General features: G+C 35.0%; 3 protein-coding genes across 11 annotated transcripts; all 3 read right to left on the minus strand.

The window, feature by feature from the left end:
- Positions 1 to 34: 34 nt before the first annotated feature.
- LOC111283426 (homocysteine S-methyltransferase 2-like) lies at positions 35 to 6,692 on the minus strand. 4 transcript variants are annotated; one of them, XM_089758604.1, is made up of 9 exons: positions 6,555 to 6,593; positions 5,732 to 5,827; positions 4,026 to 4,205; positions 2,645 to 2,701; positions 2,350 to 2,576; positions 2,046 to 2,175; positions 1,599 to 1,802; positions 1,098 to 1,169; positions 35 to 533 (listed from the first exon to the last, which is right to left on the minus strand). In XM_089758604.1, exons 2-9 carry the CDS (start codon positions 5,759 to 5,761, stop codon positions 372 to 374), a joined length of 1,062 nt encoding a protein of 353 aa, XP_089614730.1. In that variant the 5' UTR covers positions 5,762 to 5,827; positions 6,555 to 6,593; the 3' UTR covers positions 35 to 371. The 4 variants fall into 4 exon arrangements, with proteins under 4 accessions (XP_089614730.1, XP_022727716.2, XP_089614732.1 ...); XM_022871981.2 differs by lacking the exon at positions 6,555 to 6,593 and having other exon boundaries at positions 35 to 228; positions 329 to 533; positions 5,732 to 5,828; XM_089758606.1 differs by lacking the exon at positions 5,732 to 5,827 and having other exon boundaries at positions 6,555 to 6,691.
- LOC149519783 (serine/threonine-protein kinase 52-like) lies at positions 5,317 to 11,099 on the minus strand. 5 transcript variants are annotated; one of them, XM_089758601.1, is made up of 7 exons: positions 9,549 to 11,099; positions 8,249 to 8,370; positions 7,853 to 8,061; positions 7,596 to 7,770; positions 7,269 to 7,403; positions 6,555 to 6,787; positions 5,317 to 5,827 (listed from the first exon to the last, which is right to left on the minus strand). In XM_089758601.1, the coding sequence occupies exons 1-6, from the start codon at positions 9,871 to 9,873 to the stop codon at positions 6,584 to 6,586; spliced, it is 1,170 nt and encodes a 389-aa protein (XP_089614727.1). In that variant the 5' UTR covers positions 9,874 to 11,099; the 3' UTR covers positions 5,317 to 5,827; positions 6,555 to 6,583. The 5 variants fall into 5 exon arrangements, with proteins under 5 accessions (XP_089614727.1, XP_089614726.1, XP_089614728.1 ...); XM_089758600.1 differs by having other exon boundaries at positions 5,317 to 5,873; XM_089758602.1 differs by lacking the exon at positions 5,317 to 5,827 and having other exon boundaries at positions 6,379 to 6,787; positions 9,549 to 9,827; positions 10,221 to 11,099.
- A 140-nt stretch (positions 11,100 to 11,239) lies between these two features.
- Positions 11,240 to 18,712, minus strand: MCCA (methylcrotonyl-CoA carboxylase alpha chain). Of its 2 annotated transcripts, none has more exons than XR_016341030.1 (16): positions 18,266 to 18,712; positions 18,025 to 18,146; positions 17,794 to 17,941; positions 17,405 to 17,542; positions 17,073 to 17,168; positions 16,931 to 16,990; positions 16,245 to 16,337; positions 16,040 to 16,151; positions 15,211 to 15,315; positions 14,746 to 14,882; positions 13,955 to 14,189; positions 13,623 to 13,867; positions 13,374 to 13,490; positions 12,410 to 12,652; positions 12,240 to 12,335; positions 11,240 to 11,545 (listed from the first exon to the last, which is right to left on the minus strand). XR_016341030.1 is itself a non-coding variant. In XM_022871977.2 (16 exons), the coding sequence occupies exons 1-16, from the start codon at positions 18,611 to 18,613 to the stop codon at positions 11,540 to 11,542; spliced, it is 2,223 nt and encodes a 740-aa protein (XP_022727712.2). In that variant the 5' UTR covers positions 18,614 to 18,712; the 3' UTR covers positions 11,240 to 11,539. The 2 variants fall into 2 exon arrangements, 1 of the variants encoding a protein (XP_022727712.2); XM_022871977.2 differs by having other exon boundaries at positions 13,701 to 13,867.

Below are 18,712 nucleotides of genomic sequence, written 5' to 3' on the forward strand. Positions count from 1 at the left end.
ATCAGCTTGCAAAATAAAAAGCAGGTTCTCGGAGTGATAAAAACCAACAAACTTATTTTAGGCTAAGCACTGCTTTGCTTTGTTTGAACAAAAATTTAACCTTTAACGAACTTTAGTTAGAACAAAGAGAAACTCAGGAAACAAGACTCTATCCCTCAGATTTGTTATCACTTCTAATGCCCAAAACTGACAAGCCGCATGCCCGTCACGAAACGAAAATCTCAGCAGCTACAACAGCAATTCACCAACAGATGTTAGGCAAAGCTGGTGGGAGGTATTCTCTTCAGACTAAAATCGGAAAGAAGTTAGAAACTTTAAGTTAAGACACCTCAGCATCCCGGTTGCATATATAATCAAGCTGTTGGTTATAATTACTGCATGGGTGCAGCGGGAGATCTGTGGGAAAGTGTCCTGTATATGGCTCTTATAGTATCTGGAGTAGTTCTACAACAACCTCCTACAAAGGAAGCCCCAACTTCGCACCATTTGTTTACGTAGGAGACAAAATCTTCATCTGACACCCCGGTGTTTACCTATCACAGAAACAATGATGCAGATAAGTCTGGTATGGCATGTCCCAGAAACAATGATGCAGACCATGAAGGCTCCACTTGGACACAGGAACAACCGAATTGAAGAAAATCAACATAATTCAGCTTTCCTTTTTTCTCAATATTTTGCAATTTCCTTTATCATTCCTTTATTTTCTTCAAAGCAAAATGAAAATTGAAGTTTGTTAACTGTAGTTTAAAGTTGCAGAAGAGATCAGGACCCAAGTCGGGATCAAAATTTGAGATTTCACCTATCCTGCTATCACAACCAAACAACTTAAAGTGGTTATCACTCAGAGTCTACAACTTAGAAACAACAGTATCAGGAATCAAGTAAGTGATACCACTTGATTTAATGTTGTTAAGTTTAGACTTAGCAATCAAGAGATGCTTCCTGATATCATTTTTGCAACAACATAAAACTCTAGTTATTATTCTTTAATCAGACCTTTTTTATTCAAATAAATTGTTGCTTCAGAGTTTAGACCCTTTTTTTTTAAAGCAGGGGATGTTTCATGCAGAGAAAGAAAAAGAACACAAACTCACCACCCATTCCTTCCGATCTGCATCATAACTCTCACCACTATTGGGATATATAACTATAGGTTTGGTAGTGACCTGCACAAATTATTAACCACATAAGTTTGCACAATTCATCAAAATCTCTTGCTTACAAAGTTACAGGAACAAATTCCTAAAACATATAAAAAGAAATAAAAAAGGAGAGACCCAGTCTGAGCAGCTTCAAAATGTCTCACAAAAGTTTGTCTGCATTAGTATCCATCAATATACGATATGTACATTCTAATAATATGATCATGAAACATATCACTGTAACTGTCTAGTATTATGAAAAAACAGATACAAATATTGTAAAAGAAGATTACACAATGGAATTTCTCAGCATTAGACAAGAGTATAGTACCAAACAATAAATAAATAGAAAGCAAAGCAAAGCAAAGTGCAGCACATCCAACTAAAGGTGGAAAAAAAAGAGTATAATAATTCAACTAGAACGATTGTTAACTTAATAGCTAAAATCAAAACCTTCTTAATAGCTAAAATCAGATCATGGATAAATCTAGGAGGCGTGCAGTTGATTCCAACAGCAACAACTTGCTTGCATGATTCAGCAATTGATGCACATTCTAGCAAAGAATCACCACTAACTACGTTGATGCCATCTTTTGAGTTGAAAGAAAACCAAGCAGGAATCTTTATGTCTTCTTCCTCTAATAGTTCAGCATAAGCCTGCATTAACCCCCCCCCCCCCCCCCAAAAAAAAAAATAAAATAAAAATCTTAACATTATGATGGAACAAATCAAACAACAAAGTAGAAATTGAGCATTGAATCAAAAGGCAGACACCATACTAGCCAATTTGGGAAACCTTAGGGCATGGAAGGCATGAAGCAATTAGCAACTTGGGTTTGTCCCATACACTCTTCTTAAAGAAAAAGCTTTTATTTAGAACCAATAAATGTTCAGCAATACCTGAGCTTCTATCTTGTTCGGAACTGTTTCAAATGCTATTAGGTCAGGTCCTGCCTCTAACAGGACCTGAACCCTTCTACGATGAAACTCTTTCAAAGCTTCTAGCGTCATTGCATCACCATAGTCCCCACTGGTATAAAGAATATAACAACACAGAAAGAAGGAAACATGTTAGTATTTACTCCAAATATAATGATTTTCATTTACACAAAAGGATAACAGATCATGGCAGAGAGTCTAGGAGCAACAAAGTTGGATTGGATTAAATATTACTTAATAATATTTGCATAGATGGTTGACACACCTGTACTCAGACCCATCAGCCAAATAAGCCCCATAGCTGCCTACAGATGCTGCAACTAAGATGGGACGAATTTTGAGTATTGTACCATCTCCTACTCCATCACAAGATCTTTTACATCTTTCATAATACATATCCCTAGCCTCAAAGGCGATTTCCACACTTTTTTTAAGCAAGGCTTCACTTTGTTCTCTAGAAAAGCCTTTTGCTTCGAACCCCTGAATGGTGGCCTGTTAAAGATATGTAAACTCAGATTAGTTGTGGAGAGAGAGAGAGAGAGAGAGAGAGTTTTTAATACCTGATAGGATGCTGTGATAACAATATCGGCACCAGCTTCAAGGTAGTTAAGGTGTACCTGCTCAAACTAGTTTGGTAAATGATCTAGAGAAGCAACTAACATCACATATGATCTATTTCAAAACCACTACACTTTTAGGAGATATTGAAAAGTTACAGAAACACTAGAAATTCAATGATTGGAGCTGTTCACTATGAACAACTTGAAATAACAAAATTTTCAATCAAATGATGTTACGTTGACATAAATATATACATAAAATTATGGATCTTCTGATCTGACCAGATGAATCCTAGTCTACTGAACAAGTGCAAAACAGAAAAGGAATAATAAGGCTTGCTTTTTCAACACCTCAACTTTTAGCAATCCAAAAGTTTTCACATTATTCTTGTTTTTTTGGACTTGCATAATTGTCTGACAGTATTCTACTTTCAGTCTCGTAACTCCTAATACATTTAATAATTAGAATGGTATAATTAATCTTGAAATTGTGTTGACTAATGCAAACCCACATCTCATTTTTTTTAAAGACAACTGGCAAGCACTTTTTGGTCATTGAAACTTACTACGTGGGTTTTCACTTTTCAAAGCCTACAGCAGAACTAAAATCTCCTAGATAAGCTTTTAAAACATCCGAACCCCAATATCGTCATCACTCGTTTTCCCTTTTCATATTATCTGAGAGAAAGAGATAGAGCAAGTACAGATATAAAGACAAGGACTACAAACTAAAAAAGGTCAAATTCTTTCAAGTTTCACCACAATATTAAATACCCAAGATGGTGGTCCAAACTCAAGCATTCATTCATAACATTAGCTTATTCGTAGCAGTAAAATGATAATCAAAACAATAGAAACAAAAACTGACTCAGTGACAAGGTCCAGTAATAAGTCGTTAGAGTCCGCCCATACCTCGCTCCAATTTCCAAAATCAAATCTACGGTATCTTGTATCCAAACAACTTTCATAACCCTTAAATGCCACTTACCTGACTCACCAGAGACCACCTCTACACTGTGGTCTATGAAATCAATGATTAAAGAAATGTGTATATACTGCCTCCATACCAAAATCAAAACACTTTTTTTTTTGTTTATAAATTATAAATAATCAGAGTATAATTCAGTTCCATGTGAATAAATAAATTATAGAGCCAGTTGCATAACAGTTGAAATTTCCAAAAAGACCTATTTCAACCACTTCTTTTCCACTGCTATGCCAATCCTCTTACCTTCCATCCAAATTGAAAACTTCCTTACATTAACGTAAAATTAATTCCATATTATTACCCCCATTGAATTTAAAAAAAAAAAAAAGAGAACTAAAATAAAATAAAATCAAGGTTCAGAAAAATAATCTTGAGGGCGAGAGGGAATTTTACGGAGCGAATAAGGTGAGGAGAAGTGAGAAGGCATTTGGCACTCCAGAGGGGATCGTTCAGGTCAGCGCCGTGGCGTTCCAGCTCCGTAGCCAATCCACCGTCGATAATGGCGACTCCTCCCACCTGGCGAAGGAATTCCCTCATCAATGACGGCGTCTTTGGGATGTTACGAGCTTCCATCTGATAAAGGGCGAGTTTATAACCGTTTAGTAGGGACCATATGTTTTTCTGGTCGAAGTGGAATAACTGGAGTCTAGAGGAGTTCCAACACCAATTTATGGAGAAAATCAGTTTTACCCTTTGGCCCCGGGAAGTTGTCGATATTACGATAATGACCATTTCAATTTGCGGAACACAAATGTACTGAGCTTTGTAACTAATTTTAGAGTTTATTTTTTTATACATTAACAGTTAAATTTTTTTTTTATTTTATAAATGAGTTAAAAAATTATTAAATATTTTGTTATTTTTATTTTATATATCTTCCTATTAATTTTGATAATAAAATTTAAAATTTTCACTATGATATAATGTTATAAAGATGTGTTTAGTACATAAAATATGATAAAATAAAATAAAATAATATTATAAATAGAATTAAATTAAATAATATCATTTTATTTTATGTTTGATGTATGTAAAAATTAAGATAAGATAATTTATTTATTGATTAAAATTATCTTTTTTTAAAATTATACAATTTAAATTATTTATATAATTTTTTTTAAAAAATAAGATACATAAGTTTAATCTTATATATTAAAAATAATCATTTCTACTTTAAAAGAATTAAATTATCTTATATCAAGAGAATAATTAATTATTTTTATAATCTTATTTTTTTTAGATATAAAATAAAATTAATATAAAATAATTATCATCCTATTATATCCATTATCTTATGCACCAAACATAATTATCTTATTTATCTCCATCAAAACTCTAATATTGTTATATATGCTTGATAAACAGCCAAGCTTTTGACTGAAAAAATAAAAAGAAAAATAATTAAAGCAAATTGAAAATATTAAATATTATCATTCTTTAATACGTAATTTGGTTTTTGAATTATACTACTTTTTATAGCTTTTAAAAAAATTCACAATGTGGTACTCACTTTTATTTTATTATTTCATTTATCACATACATCAATTCCTTTAATAATATGCTGACATAACAAGCAATTAACAAATAAAATCATGGCACGTGTTATATTTTCATTAATTAAAATCAATTACGTTATCATATTATTTAATACCGATAATTACATAAAATATTGATAGAAGCAAAATTAAAGTATCAAATTAAAAATTTTATTCATAAATATGAAAAGTAATATAACATGCATTACTCTTCTAAAAATTGAGAGTAAATAAGGCTTAATCAAAAGCAGTGTGATGTTAAATTAAGCCATTGGCTACTGAAAGCATGTTCACAGTTAAAAAGTATTGCAAACCACTCTCAATTATTTTGTGCTCTTCATTCATGAACAGAACACCATTGGCTACCGTAAGCACGCAGTTAAACTGTATATAATTATTTGTATTAAGCAAATATGAGTCAGCATTGTCTCATCCAAACTTGTGTCATCATTATCCTACGTTTGGCGGGAAATGAGAATCACTCTCACCGATGGTAATTTTTAGTTCAGTAGTTGCAAGGTCCAGAGATAATTGAAGAAAGCTTGAAAGAGTCATCATACTAACCAATAGACCACAAATTGCTAAAATGATCATTGATTCAATTTTGAGTGTCTTTGAAGTTTAGCTTCAAATCTCCCAACAGCAACTTGAACAGGACCACTGGTTTTGAACAGCAAAAATATGAAGTTAAAGAAGTGGTGAGAACCTGCATTGGAATTAGATTCTCTATCGTTCATAATCCTCCCAAGTGCAGCACAAACAACAAAAGCATTTGTTCCTTATCATTCTAGTTGCTATCCAACTACACCACCAATCTATATTGCACTTTAAAGATCACTAAAATCTTCTAGGAACAATTGAAAAGTTTCTTGGCACTCAGGTTTTAGTGAAACATCTGTATCTGAATATCAGAAAGTTTTGATTCGGTTTCATTCATCTTATCTTTTACACTGACCCAGAGGGCCGTTATTCCTGGCGTTTTTTGTCCTCCAATGACACCCAATTTAGCAATGATTTTATTTCAATCTTCTCTTCTTTTATCTTTAAACAAAAACCTCTCAATGACCCTGTAAAATTCAGCTTTAACTTCCATTCTCACTGTCGTACTACAAAGCTACTGGGAAGAAACGTAACCATTTGAGCCCCTAGTCTAGGCATTCATGCCAGTAAAAGAATTAAATACGAAATATTGACCTTTGCATACTACTCTGTAATAAACAATGCATTGAATTGAAAGATCGAACCACGGCTTCTACATGGTCTTTAATTGATTAGATTCATGACTTCATGTGCAACATAGGAAACAATGATCTCGTTATTGAAAGACCAGCTAGAGCTGAACAATGAACCAACCACTTCACGTTCTCTCTCAAGTAAAAATACGTACCATAAATTAAATGAATGAGCTAAAAGTTATCAGGGGCCACGGGGGACGAAACAGAAACAGCCAGGAGCTTGGTCATCAGGTATCATGCCACCTCCCTTGCTTGTATCTACTGCTTCTAGCAATCTCACCACCTCATCCATGTCGGGACGTCTTTCAGGGTGTGCATCCCAACATTTTCGCATGATGCTTGCCAATGAACTTGGGCAACATCTAGGAATTTCTGGTCGTAAATTCTGCAGACAGCAATCTCCAATATCATTAACATATATACCACCAGACATTACAACCAAAATTCTCAGAGGTAGGAGTACAGATTCAAGTGCAAAAATCCACCGATTTAAAGGATGTAAAAGTTACGTATGTGATGTTTCAATGATGTATCCATAATGCAGGTGCAGCAAGGATAATTATGATGTAAAGGATGTAAAAGTTTATTGAAAGAAAGCAAAGGATGTAAAAGCTCGGCATAAATTTTGATCATTTGCAAAGATAAGAAAGAAAATCAGGTAACTTCTAAAGCAGCGGTTGATGCTAATATACTCAAAAAGAAGAACTGGACTATTTAAGCTAACCAGATGACCACGAGGTATGCAAGAGTTAAAAAAATGGAATTTGGAAATATCATAAATATCACTTATGTAAAGGCCATGCCAAAAGATTGATGCTTCAAGTTAGATTAGCAAATCATATAAGATTTGAATTTTTAACTCATACCTGTCGTACCACTGCTGATGAAACTTCAGCAAAACTAAGATTAGCATAAGGCATGTCACAGCAGTATATTTCCCATAAGCATATGCCAAAGCTGTAGACATCACATTTCCTATTGTAAGGCTTCCCATCAAGGACCTACAAAGGTCATTGCATTAGATTCTCATTTTTTGGAGAAAACAGAACTGATAGCCAGGAAAAAAAAAAGAGCAAGCTTCAGTCATTTATTTGATCCAATTTTAGTTGCACTTGAGCAGAAAAGTTTGCATTGTTATAATAATTATTGGAGAAACAAATAATGTAATCGACGGATCTCCAAGGAGTAAATACCTCAGGAGCCATGTAACCAAGAGTTCCTGTTTCCCCAGTCATGTCTCTAGGATTCTGAGCTTCAACTCGAGCAACACCAAAATCAGCAATTTTCAACGTTCTACGAGCATCTAGCAACATATTTTCTGTCTTGACATCACGGTGTACAATCTTTTTGGAGTGAAGATAGCTCAAACTGCAAAACTTGAACAAAATATATCCATTATTTTTCCAAATAGTAAACATTGGAAATCCTAATTACCTGAAAAATTACTCACCCCCTAGAGAGGTCCAAAGCAATTTGAATCACAGCCTTAAAGGCAAGTTTCTTCCTCCTGTTTCTGATCAAAAAATTCTTTAATGCTCCTCCTGGAAGGTACTCAACAACAACACAACATGCTCTGGAAGGAAAAGAATTATTATTCTCACTTGTTGCATCTTTGGTTGGGATCTTAAGGTTGGAAGTTCCCATTGAAGCTCCAATAAACTGCAAGAGGCAGCTTATTCTTGATTTGAACATCGAAATCCAAAATATTTAAAGAAGTATGCCATGGTGTTGCAAGTACAACAACAGTATAACATTAAAAGAAGCTCAGAAAAAAGGAAAACAAAAAAGCAGAGTCATCTTCCCATACTTAACTGCAGCCGATACAAAATGTATAAATTGGTTTTACCTTCGTAACATTTGGATGGTCAAGCTTATGCCAAACAGCAACCTCTTGTCGGAATGATGCCCGAAGAGCAGCAGCTTCAGCAGCTGTGGCAATCCCATCCTCCCCCCAATCCAGTACCTTCACTAAAAAATTAAGAACTCTTTGCAGTTAGGATATCAGCAAGGTGGAGCATGATTTTGTTTACCATGTTGCAACGAAGATGTTTTACTGGGAATTGAATAGGGCCAGAATGTAGGCAGCAAGTCATGTAGAGACAATCATTTGACATTACTGCCCCTAGACACATGTAAGAATCAAGCATCCCAAAGTAAACATGACTTACTGAAGTCTTGGCACTAATAGTATAGCTACTCCCCCATCAGACTACAGATTAAAGATACCATTTAAAACAAATATTTGGCATTCAGAACAACTAAAATTCTGATGGCCTAAAGTTAATTCAAAATTTTAGTAATGCCATCTAAAGAACTCTGTAAGGAAAAATATAAAGCAATTTTGGAGCCTCATGGCAACTCTGCATAAGCTGTCTACACCAAGCAGATGTAAGGGACAAGAGGTAAGGGTCATAAGTTGTTCTTGACCTAAAGTTTTGTCGCAGAAGCAAATGTCATTGAAATCAGGATTATTTTCTAATTTCACAGTGAAAAGAAAGAGGTCCTATGGCTCTATAAATTGCACAGAAAATGAGCAAGTTGTAATGTAAAGCTTCATTCAGACAGTTATAGCAAGCATTCAGCACTGATTTGTTGCATCTAGACAGAATGAAAATTTCCTAGTATGTCAAAGCTTTTTCTTTGCTAATAGTGAATTTGCCAAAACATACACCTTTCACTACACCATCATTTAAAGAACAAAACGCTGGAGGATATCTTTTTATAAGAGTTATACCTCAAAGCGATATAAACTTATGGTCAAGTTAGTAGAACTGATGCTAGTCATGAGACATCCTGTGACTCACCTCAAGCTTCATGCATGAACCTCTTATTACACAACGTATCCTGTCTTATACATATGATCCTAGGCTTAAAATCAGAACTCAGAACCTCAAGATATGAATCAGTTGTTACATTATCATCTGCTACTCCTAGAAAATTCACTTTCCAGGGTACATTTAAACAACACAGAAATCATAATTGAACAAATCAAAGCGAGTCAAAAGTAATAAAAACTACATCTTTATATCAGTATAAAGGTTGCATACAGAAAAATACTCTCATCTTGGGGCAAATAGCAGTCGATGGTGAACAAGATAAAAAGATGGATTCAGAATTTTGGCAATATAAGTATATAAATGTGATACCTGCAACATCTTGGCTATCATAAACGCCACGGTACACGGTGCCATAAGTCCCATGAGCTAAAACATGCCTTATATCAAGTTTAGCCAAATCAATTTCCCACTCTTCCTTCTTTGTCATAGTTGAAATATGTTTGTCCCTAGACCAAGCCCTGCTCAAGTGCTTATCCAGTTGCAAATCCCAGCTCTTGAAATCTACCTTATCTGCTCTTAGAAACATGTCCTTATTGTTGCTAAGGTTTCCTATAGTCCCCAAGCCCCTTTCCCCTGTTTGGGATGTCTCTGTTTTTGCAACAGCTTCAGCTCCCTCATCATTGCTTGTTGCCATTTTTTTCTTTTTACGAAAAACAAATAAAAACAACCCAAAAAAAAAAAAAAAACAATGGAATTCTCAAGCGAAAGAAAATGGATCCAGAAAACAATGTTTTTCAGCTGGAAAATGTGAAAAGAAAGGGAGGTTTCTTATAAATGGATGATTATTTGGGAGAGTAAAAAAAAAAAAAGTAGGGTTTAATGGAGAAGGAAAGCAGAAAGAATTTTATTTATAAAAAATTTAAAAGGGAAAAGGAAAAAAAAATTGGGAGGAGGGTTCGGTTGTGGCCTGAATTGGATTTAAGAGGGCATGACTGTTTCAAAATAAGAAATTAAAAAGAACAAGGATACACTGGTATTTACCTGTCCCTTTTAACGGATTTGCCGGTATTTTAAGATCTTCCATGGATGGGAATATCGATTCCTCTGATTTTTTACCATAATGCCCCCACCACTCTTTTCCATAAGCACATGTTTCATACCTTTCTACTTGTGTTTTAACTTTCTGTTACATCCACTTGTTTTTATTTAGTCATTGTACGCTTAGGATTTTTTAAAGGAAGTTATAATCTGGAAACATGAGATATGATTGCAAAAGTAAATATTTGAATTTCAAATTTATTAAATATTTTTTATGATTAATTAATTACATCAAGCAATTAATTTAAATCTCCGATTTACTTATGATATGTTGTCATTTAATTTTAATCACTCTACACAAAATGGAAGTTTACTTTATTAAGTAACAACCTGAAACTCAACTTTTTGCCTTTTCCATGTTTTACAAAAAAATATGTATTAAGGTCTTAATCCTCTTTATCCAGCTCAAATGAATCAAATCCAATATTTTGAAAGGGTATTTTATCAGATATAATTGATAATAATAAGATCTAAAAACACAACTTTTTTTTTTTTAATTTTTGAAAACAGAAGATTTGAACTCATTTGTTAGAAATAGTTGCACTTGAATGTTCATATTAAAGGAAAAAAGCACAAAACTTGAACTACGAAGATGGCCAAGGGGTGTTTTTGGTAAAGCAGGTGCAGGCACAGCACTAAATCCCAAATTAGATATTAGAACAAACAAAACAACCTTTACAAACTCCTTGGATGGCTTCAAAGAAGAGTATTTGGGAGCATTATTAATTTTTTTTCCGAAATTTATTTATAAAAAAATAAAAATTGAAAAAGTGTAGCACCTTTAACTTTCTAATTTCATTAACTATATATTATAGAAATGTGGTGCCGTAGTCCTTTGGAGTGTCCTTTGGATGTAAAAATGAATGATGCGTGACATTGCCATGTCCCATACGGAATATTAAACAAATCTGTGTCGACCAAAGCCAGTTGTGGTTTATAGAAGAACAACATTACTCCATATGTAAGATGATGTTTATGGTCATAAAAGTATTCAACAACTCTCACAGTATGATGTGGTAATCAGATTAGCATGAGTGCAGCAAATCACTCTTTATGTAGCAGAGGATTATGCAATCCCACATTGCATTTATGCTTACAGATTGGCTCAAATTAGATACTACAATATCCAATTATCAAAGATAAAAGGAACAGGGCTTACCAATTATACATTATATTTTGGGTGGTTTAGAACAAAAATGAAGACACCAGCAGCTGCATAAATTTGCTTGGCCAAGAAAACCCAACTTCAAGATGAATTCTACTCATTCCTGGCCAAGTAAAGACAATTTTCATTTTAGTCATGTTCTATTAAACAAGCCTATATTTGAATCTTTTTCAACTCTATTTTAAACACTGTAACCGCACGCGTAAATAAAATTATCAATCAATTGACTATGGCAGTTTGATGACTAATAAAGAACTGACTAAATATTTCCCTAACTTGTGCAGCCAAGTTACAAATCTTCAGATGGTGTTGAACTAGCAGAAACAAAATTTAGCGAGTGATACCCTAAAAATTACGTTTTTACATGGGGGATTAATAATTTAACAAATAACCACAGGTTAGTTCAAGTTTTCACACATATACTCGCCATTGGAAATGCATTAAAACAGTAGAATAAAGAGTACAACCGTTTAGTATAAATTTTTTTTAAAAAAAGAAAAAAATTTTGATGGATTAGCAATGTAGACCACTTAAAATAAGTTCCAAGGATGAAGCAAGAATAATAGAGAGAGCCAAAAACAAGACTTCATCAGATACTACGTAAGATGGTCGGTACATGAAAATCAAAGGAAATTGAATGTATATATACCAATTTAACTTATAATGCATATTCAAGCTCAAGAGGCAAGCTAATTCGATACAGATAACCAAACAGACAGGTCACAACCTCGTATGAAGAATTAAATGCTGTGGAGCTAAAACTATCCATGTCAAGTGCAAAATTAAAAAAAACTAACCTTCACTCTGAAGAGAACACAACCATCTGAAACCTGTTGCCCACCTTTGACTTTAAGTCCTTGAACATAACCACCAGTTGTTGCCTTTACCACATGCTGTCAAATAAAGAAACTCTCAGTATAAGTGAAAAGCAAAAATGACATAATGTTGGAGCTACTGTTGTACAAACCTCCATCTTCATTGCTTCTAGAACCAACACAGGTTGCTCTTCTTCCACCTTTGCCCCATCCTCCACCAGAACCTTTACCACTAAACCAGCCATGGGTGCCACCACAGTCCCAGGAGGGTGGTTTGTGGTATCGAAACTTGTCTTATGCTGCATTTCATCTTCATCAGACAACTCAAGGCCCAGTTTCTGTCTAAAATGATGGTGGTGTGGTCCATGCCATATATGTATGTGTTTCATCTGATCCTGTAACCCAACATTATAAGATTTTACATCATTTTACCACAGAGAAAGAGTGAAGTAAGAATTTTCTGCTCTCACTTTAGTTATGCTAGATCATACCTAAGCATGTCTACTACACCTAATAAACCATGTTGCCTGGACTTGGGTATATCATATAGGTCAGACATGGTCTATCTGAAAATGGTACATTTACCTTACAAAATTACCTTACAAAATGATGGGCATACTCTTATACCCTGTACACTTTGAGGTGGTGAATAAGTATCCAACACAGATACTTTAAGATAAATGAAAAGTCAGAGAAACATATCCAATAACTACTGATTATAATATCATTATCTATTAGAAAGATGATAACCATATAAAAATCTATTCGTCCTATACCCAATTCTCTAGTCATAGATGTATTGTTGTGAATGCACCTAAGTCTCCAGTCTTTTAGGAAGTGAGAAAAGTTCCCGGAATAATTTCTTTCGCCTGGCGGCTTTATGAGAGCCACAAGGTATTTCCAAAGTTAAATGAATCCTTCACATGGTCATAAGATTGGCCACAGGTAGGTTTGAAAAACCAAGGATTCATCACTGTCAAAGACCAAGGCCCTCATGCCCAACCAAATATCAACACTTCAAATTCTGATAGAAGGGGCATGTAGAAGAAAACAGTGACAACCTAAAATGTACAAATCAGATGATTGCTTAAAGATGGCTGCAGAAAATGGATTCACCTTGATATAAATGGCTAGACTAACATCCATGGTTACACCATCAGCCTTCACTCTAAAACTATTGTTGCCCAGATGTGATGCTTTGACTTCTGAACTGTGGGCACTGTTTTCCACAATCTGTATATGGTGGTACAAAATCATGAATCACATCAAAAGAAAATGGAACATTTGGCAGGCAGTGTAAGTGTGTAACACAATTAAAATAAAAGGAGCAAACCAAAGAGAGAGAGAGAGAGAGAAGAAATGCACTCTGAAACAAGAAACTTCAAATACTGGCTACTGAAATCATCCTTTAACATGTAGCTTGCACTTTAGGTTGGTAAAAACCTGAATAAAATATTTCCCATCTGGCTGATAAGTGATAGAAAGCATTAATCGCTTTGAACTACTGCTATCATATTCATTTTCCCACTCAAGTTCCATGGTACTCTGAGCACGATGATTGACTCTGAATGGAGGATGTGCACACCATATGGGAAGTAATCTTGGGCCCCCTAAACACAATTCAAGATGTAAATATTACATGATGATAAGCAACAAGTACTATTGATTCCAAGACCAAAACTGAAGCATCAACTTACCAGAGTGACCTTCTTGCAAAGCAGATCGTTCCTTTTCACAAAGACATGCAGCTACCAGGTTTGCACCGAGTCTAGCTGCATCATAAGCATCCTTAGAAATTACTTTATTATTAGGATCAACAAAGAGGTCATCTTTATGGTGTTCAATAAAATGTGTTTCTACATTGCCCTCTTCAAATGCCCTATGGTTAGCAAGTCTCTGTAAGAAATTGATATTAGTTGGCACCCCTGCAACCTGCCAAAGAACAAATGATGAGAACAATTGAAACAAGCTTAACAAACATCTTAAAGACAACATTGGCTAGAGAATATGCTGACTAAATTAATAGTAAATTCACCAACATGTAGAAACTGTCACATAAGAGGCAACAAATATCTACAAAGAAACCAGCAAATTAATCCAGAAAAGACAAAAGGTGCCAATGAAACAGCATAATTTCGGCAGCATTACATCCAAAAAAAAATTCAACATGAAGAACTATCAAGCATCTCCAAACTGTTCATTATACAATTTTCGTCTACAATTAGAGGTATTTAAAAGAACATTCCTTGGTATTATGCTTCCATGTTAAACTACGACCATGCAGAGGTGAGAAGATCATCTAAGTACTCACTATAACCAGAGACAAGTTCATAAGTGGGCATATCTCAGAGAAATAAATATAAATTCTTTTGCACTAAGTACTCACTATAACTGGGGACAAGTTCATAAGTGGGAATATCTCAGAGAGATAAATATGAATTCTTTTGCACTAAGTTTAGAACAGAAATTCTTAAAAAGGATTTTATACCTGAAACTTTGACAAGCAATCCTTCAATTTGACTAGTGCTGCAGCACGGTTTTCTCCCCATACTACAAGCTTTGCAATCATAGGATCATAATGCATGCTAACAACATCTCCTTGTTCAACACCAGTCTCAACCCGAACTGTTAAATAGAAAAAGCTCAAAACAAGCAGCAAGTGGGAGAACAATAAAAGGGGAATTATCCTATTTTCTCTACTCTTTCCAAGTGCAAAAATGGATGGACACTTAGACAGGTTATCAAATTGAAGAATGGTTAGCATTGCCTGATGGAAACAACCATGACTTACAATCCTTCAAAGGAGAATCAGCAAAAAGAGACTACCTAACAATCTGACACAACTCCTTCAATGTGGCCTTTTACTATTAAGACCATTCTCCAATATGTGGATTAAGGTAATTGTTTTCTACATCCAAGAGTCTTGACCTTGCATACTGTATAGGAACTTCACCTGTTGACGAAACTGGTAGAGGATGATAATGATGAAGAACTCCAGTTGCTGGAAGAAATCCTTTGGGAACATTTTCAGCGTAGATTCGGGCTTCAAAAGCGTGACCTGTAAAATGATGAGAAATCATAAAATTTTCAAGTTGTTAACCCTAATAGACTTTATAAATATAAGAAACGAAAAATTAAAATTATAGCATAACAAATGATATTTTCTTTAGATTAGAGGTCCACGCATGTCATGACACTAGAGGATGTTTCAGCATTGGAAACTCTTCAAAACAATTAACGTCCTGGCCAAGTAAAGAAGACAAAAACTGAGATAGCCATTAACCTATTTGTTGGATCTAGGTCACCTTTTTAACATCCACAAACAGCTCAGTCACAATTTTTTAAAAAAAAGAGGGGGGGGGGGATATGACACAATGATCTTTCCACATTACTATTTCCAAAATTAATAAATTTGAAGATATTAATAGCAACAACTTTCTTTTAAGCATACTTAATTCGAATAACATTTGCAACATCATATATGATCAAATAAGTTTTTACGCCTAAAGTTATAATGATATTGAAGAATAATAACAATTATTACTATCCCATTAGCAAACAGGATCCTAATTCTAACCCTACAGTATTTCCCCAGTCAATTCCTCAATGATTATGAAAAGGGACAGATAAAAACATAAAAAAGGCACATGCACATGCAACCTTCTTCACAATTTCAAGTAGAAAAAACACAAATGACAATTTCAAAACTCAAAGATAGAACAGGAAGGACCAGCAACAGCAAAATCATACAAGTAGATCTATTCAAAGGGTGAAAGATTGACCTGATAAGGGCACCTGCACCTGACTTATAGGAAGAGGCTCCCCATTTGCAACACGAATTTGCCACTCCACAAGATCTTGACCAACAATCATCTCAGTCACAGGATGTTCAACCTGTAAATAAACATGGATGCTCTCTGTTAGTGTCTTGTCAAGGCTTGAGCCTTGAGGAATCAAAGATAGAAAGAAAAAGAGTGATTCAAGCACCTGAAGTCGGGTGTTCATCTCCATAAAGTAAAATTGACCTGTTACAGTATCAACTATAAACTCCACAGTGCCAGCATTGTGATAACCAACTGCCTTTTAAATATCACATGCACCAGAGATCAGTCTATCATTTATAGCAGTTAAAACTTAATACTTAAACTAAGCAGGATGCCCAAAATCTTTTGCATCATGAAAAGCAATACAAAATAAGCAAGAATTAAAGAAAAGTAATAAATATGAGAAGTAAATTCATGAGAGAAGCAATCAACACTTAGGGTTTCTCTAACTCCAATTAGCCACAAAAACAACAGCAAGAATCATTAGTTGTCACACTGGCAGCTAAAGGATTAGCTAATCAAACAACCTTGAAAGTAGTTAACTGCATGTTCTTTTATATTACAATTACAGTAACAGGATAAGTTTCAATCAAAAGATAGTTCATTGTGATAAAGTTCAACGTTTTAACCTTTTCTTTCTTAAAAAATCTTGGAGGCAATAGGGCCTCCTTGGCCCAGCCTTGCCATTGGTGATCCTTTTAAATTTTAACAACATAAAACTTTCATTACATTCAGAAATATTTGCATTACTAAAAAAAAAATCAAGCAAACAGAAATAATAGTCATCTATAACAACATTTGCAACTGCAGATCGACAATTATCAGCAAAATGATTTTGAAAGACATCACCTTAGCAGCAGATACAGCAGCCTGACCCAAGTGTGAGCGAAATTCATCTGTAACACATGGCTGCATTGATGGAGTTTCAATCAAAATTTTTGTAGATCTACAACAAGAGACTTGAACTGAAAAATATAGAAAGCGGCGTTACAGCTGGAGCTTCTTCAATTATCTTCTGATGTCTCCTTTGCACACTGCAATCTCTCTCATATAAATGCAGTACATTGCCATATTTGTCACCAAATATCTACTGACATCAAGCAGGAGACAAGCTTTTGATCAATACAAAAAACCAATAGATGATGAAATTTATCACAGGCATCTTCTCTATGCAGCTTATTACATTTGCCAACATGTCGTAAAGCTTCCAGAATACTTGACATTATCTTGTAACTAATTTTTCCAAATATGGAGCTTTAATAATCAAGTACAACCAAATGAAAAGCCAAAAGTTAATAAGGGCATTACTAGCCCTAATGGTACCTGAACTTCTATGTGTCTTGGTTGTGTTATGTATTTCTCCAGCAAAATTGTGTTTATGCCAAAAGATGCAGCAGCTTCGCGTTGTGCTCCCAAAAAGGAGTCAACAAAATCATTCTGACTTTGTACAATTCTCATGCCCTAAAATATAAACATGGTAAGAACCTCATCTGGATAAAACTATATTTCAACAATTCTAATGACATCCTTTATATCACAAATTCAATGACTAATGACATCCTTTATATCATAAATTCAATGATTCCAAACAAAGCATATGGAACATAATCAATGATAAAAAATTGAGCTCACAATTCACACCATTCTTCAAAAAGAAACAAAAAATCCAACAACAATGAAATGAACAACAAAGGGAAACAAAATGGGTACACCTTTCCTCCACCTCCATGAGTCGGCTTTATCAAGATCGGATATCCAATTTTATCTGCCTCCAACCTCATAATTTCGATATCTTGTTCATTGCCATGATATCCAGGCACCAATGGCACCCCTGCCGCACCCATTATTCTCTTCGAGGCACTAATAAACACAATCGAAACATCATTAACAACTAATAAGCACAAATGCTTCTAAATAATGGCGGATCGTAATAGTAACAGTACCTTTTATCACCCATGTCTCGGATTGCAGACGCAGGAGGACCAATAAATGTAAGGCCCTTATCTTCAACAAGTTTAGCAAACTCAGAGCTCTCCGATAAAAAACCATAACCAGGATGGATAGCCTAAAATGCTTAAACTCATCAAACTAAACATCCCTTATTGAGATTATATTTTAAAAAATTTAAGATAGTAATTTAGATGATCGTGGCATATCAAAATAATTGGAGTTCGAGCTGCTTACCTGTGCACCGGTGCGAATCGCCGCCTCGACAATGGACGAGCCGTTTAAGTAACTAAGCCGAGCGGGGGATGGACCTATGTGAACCGCCTCGTCGGCCGATTTCACGTGGAGAGAATCTTTATCGGCGTCGCTGTAAATCGCGACGGTCCGAATGCCTAGACGCTTCGCTGTCCTCATGATCCTGCATGCTATCTCGCCTCGGTTCGCCACAAGTATTTTCTCAATGCGCTGCTGCCGCGACATCGTTTCGAAGTAAGAAGTGGAAGAAGAGAGTATCCTTATTTGGAAAAGGACGGCCGAGCGGCCGTGATGAAGCTTTCGACGGAGAATTGCTGCCATTAATGACATGCTTCAAAGGTACGAACTTGGGCAAAAGCAATGATAGCGGGCTGGAAGTAGAGAGCGATAAGTAAAAGTAGGATTTGCGGATAAGCATTGGTTACTATT

Source organism: Durio zibethinus, chromosome 3 (genome assembly GCF_047325235.1).
Source record: "Durio zibethinus cultivar Kanyao isolate XHJ-2024 chromosome 3, ASM4732523v1, whole genome shotgun sequence".
NCBI lineage: Eukaryota > Viridiplantae > Streptophyta > Magnoliopsida > Malvales > Malvaceae > Durio > Durio zibethinus.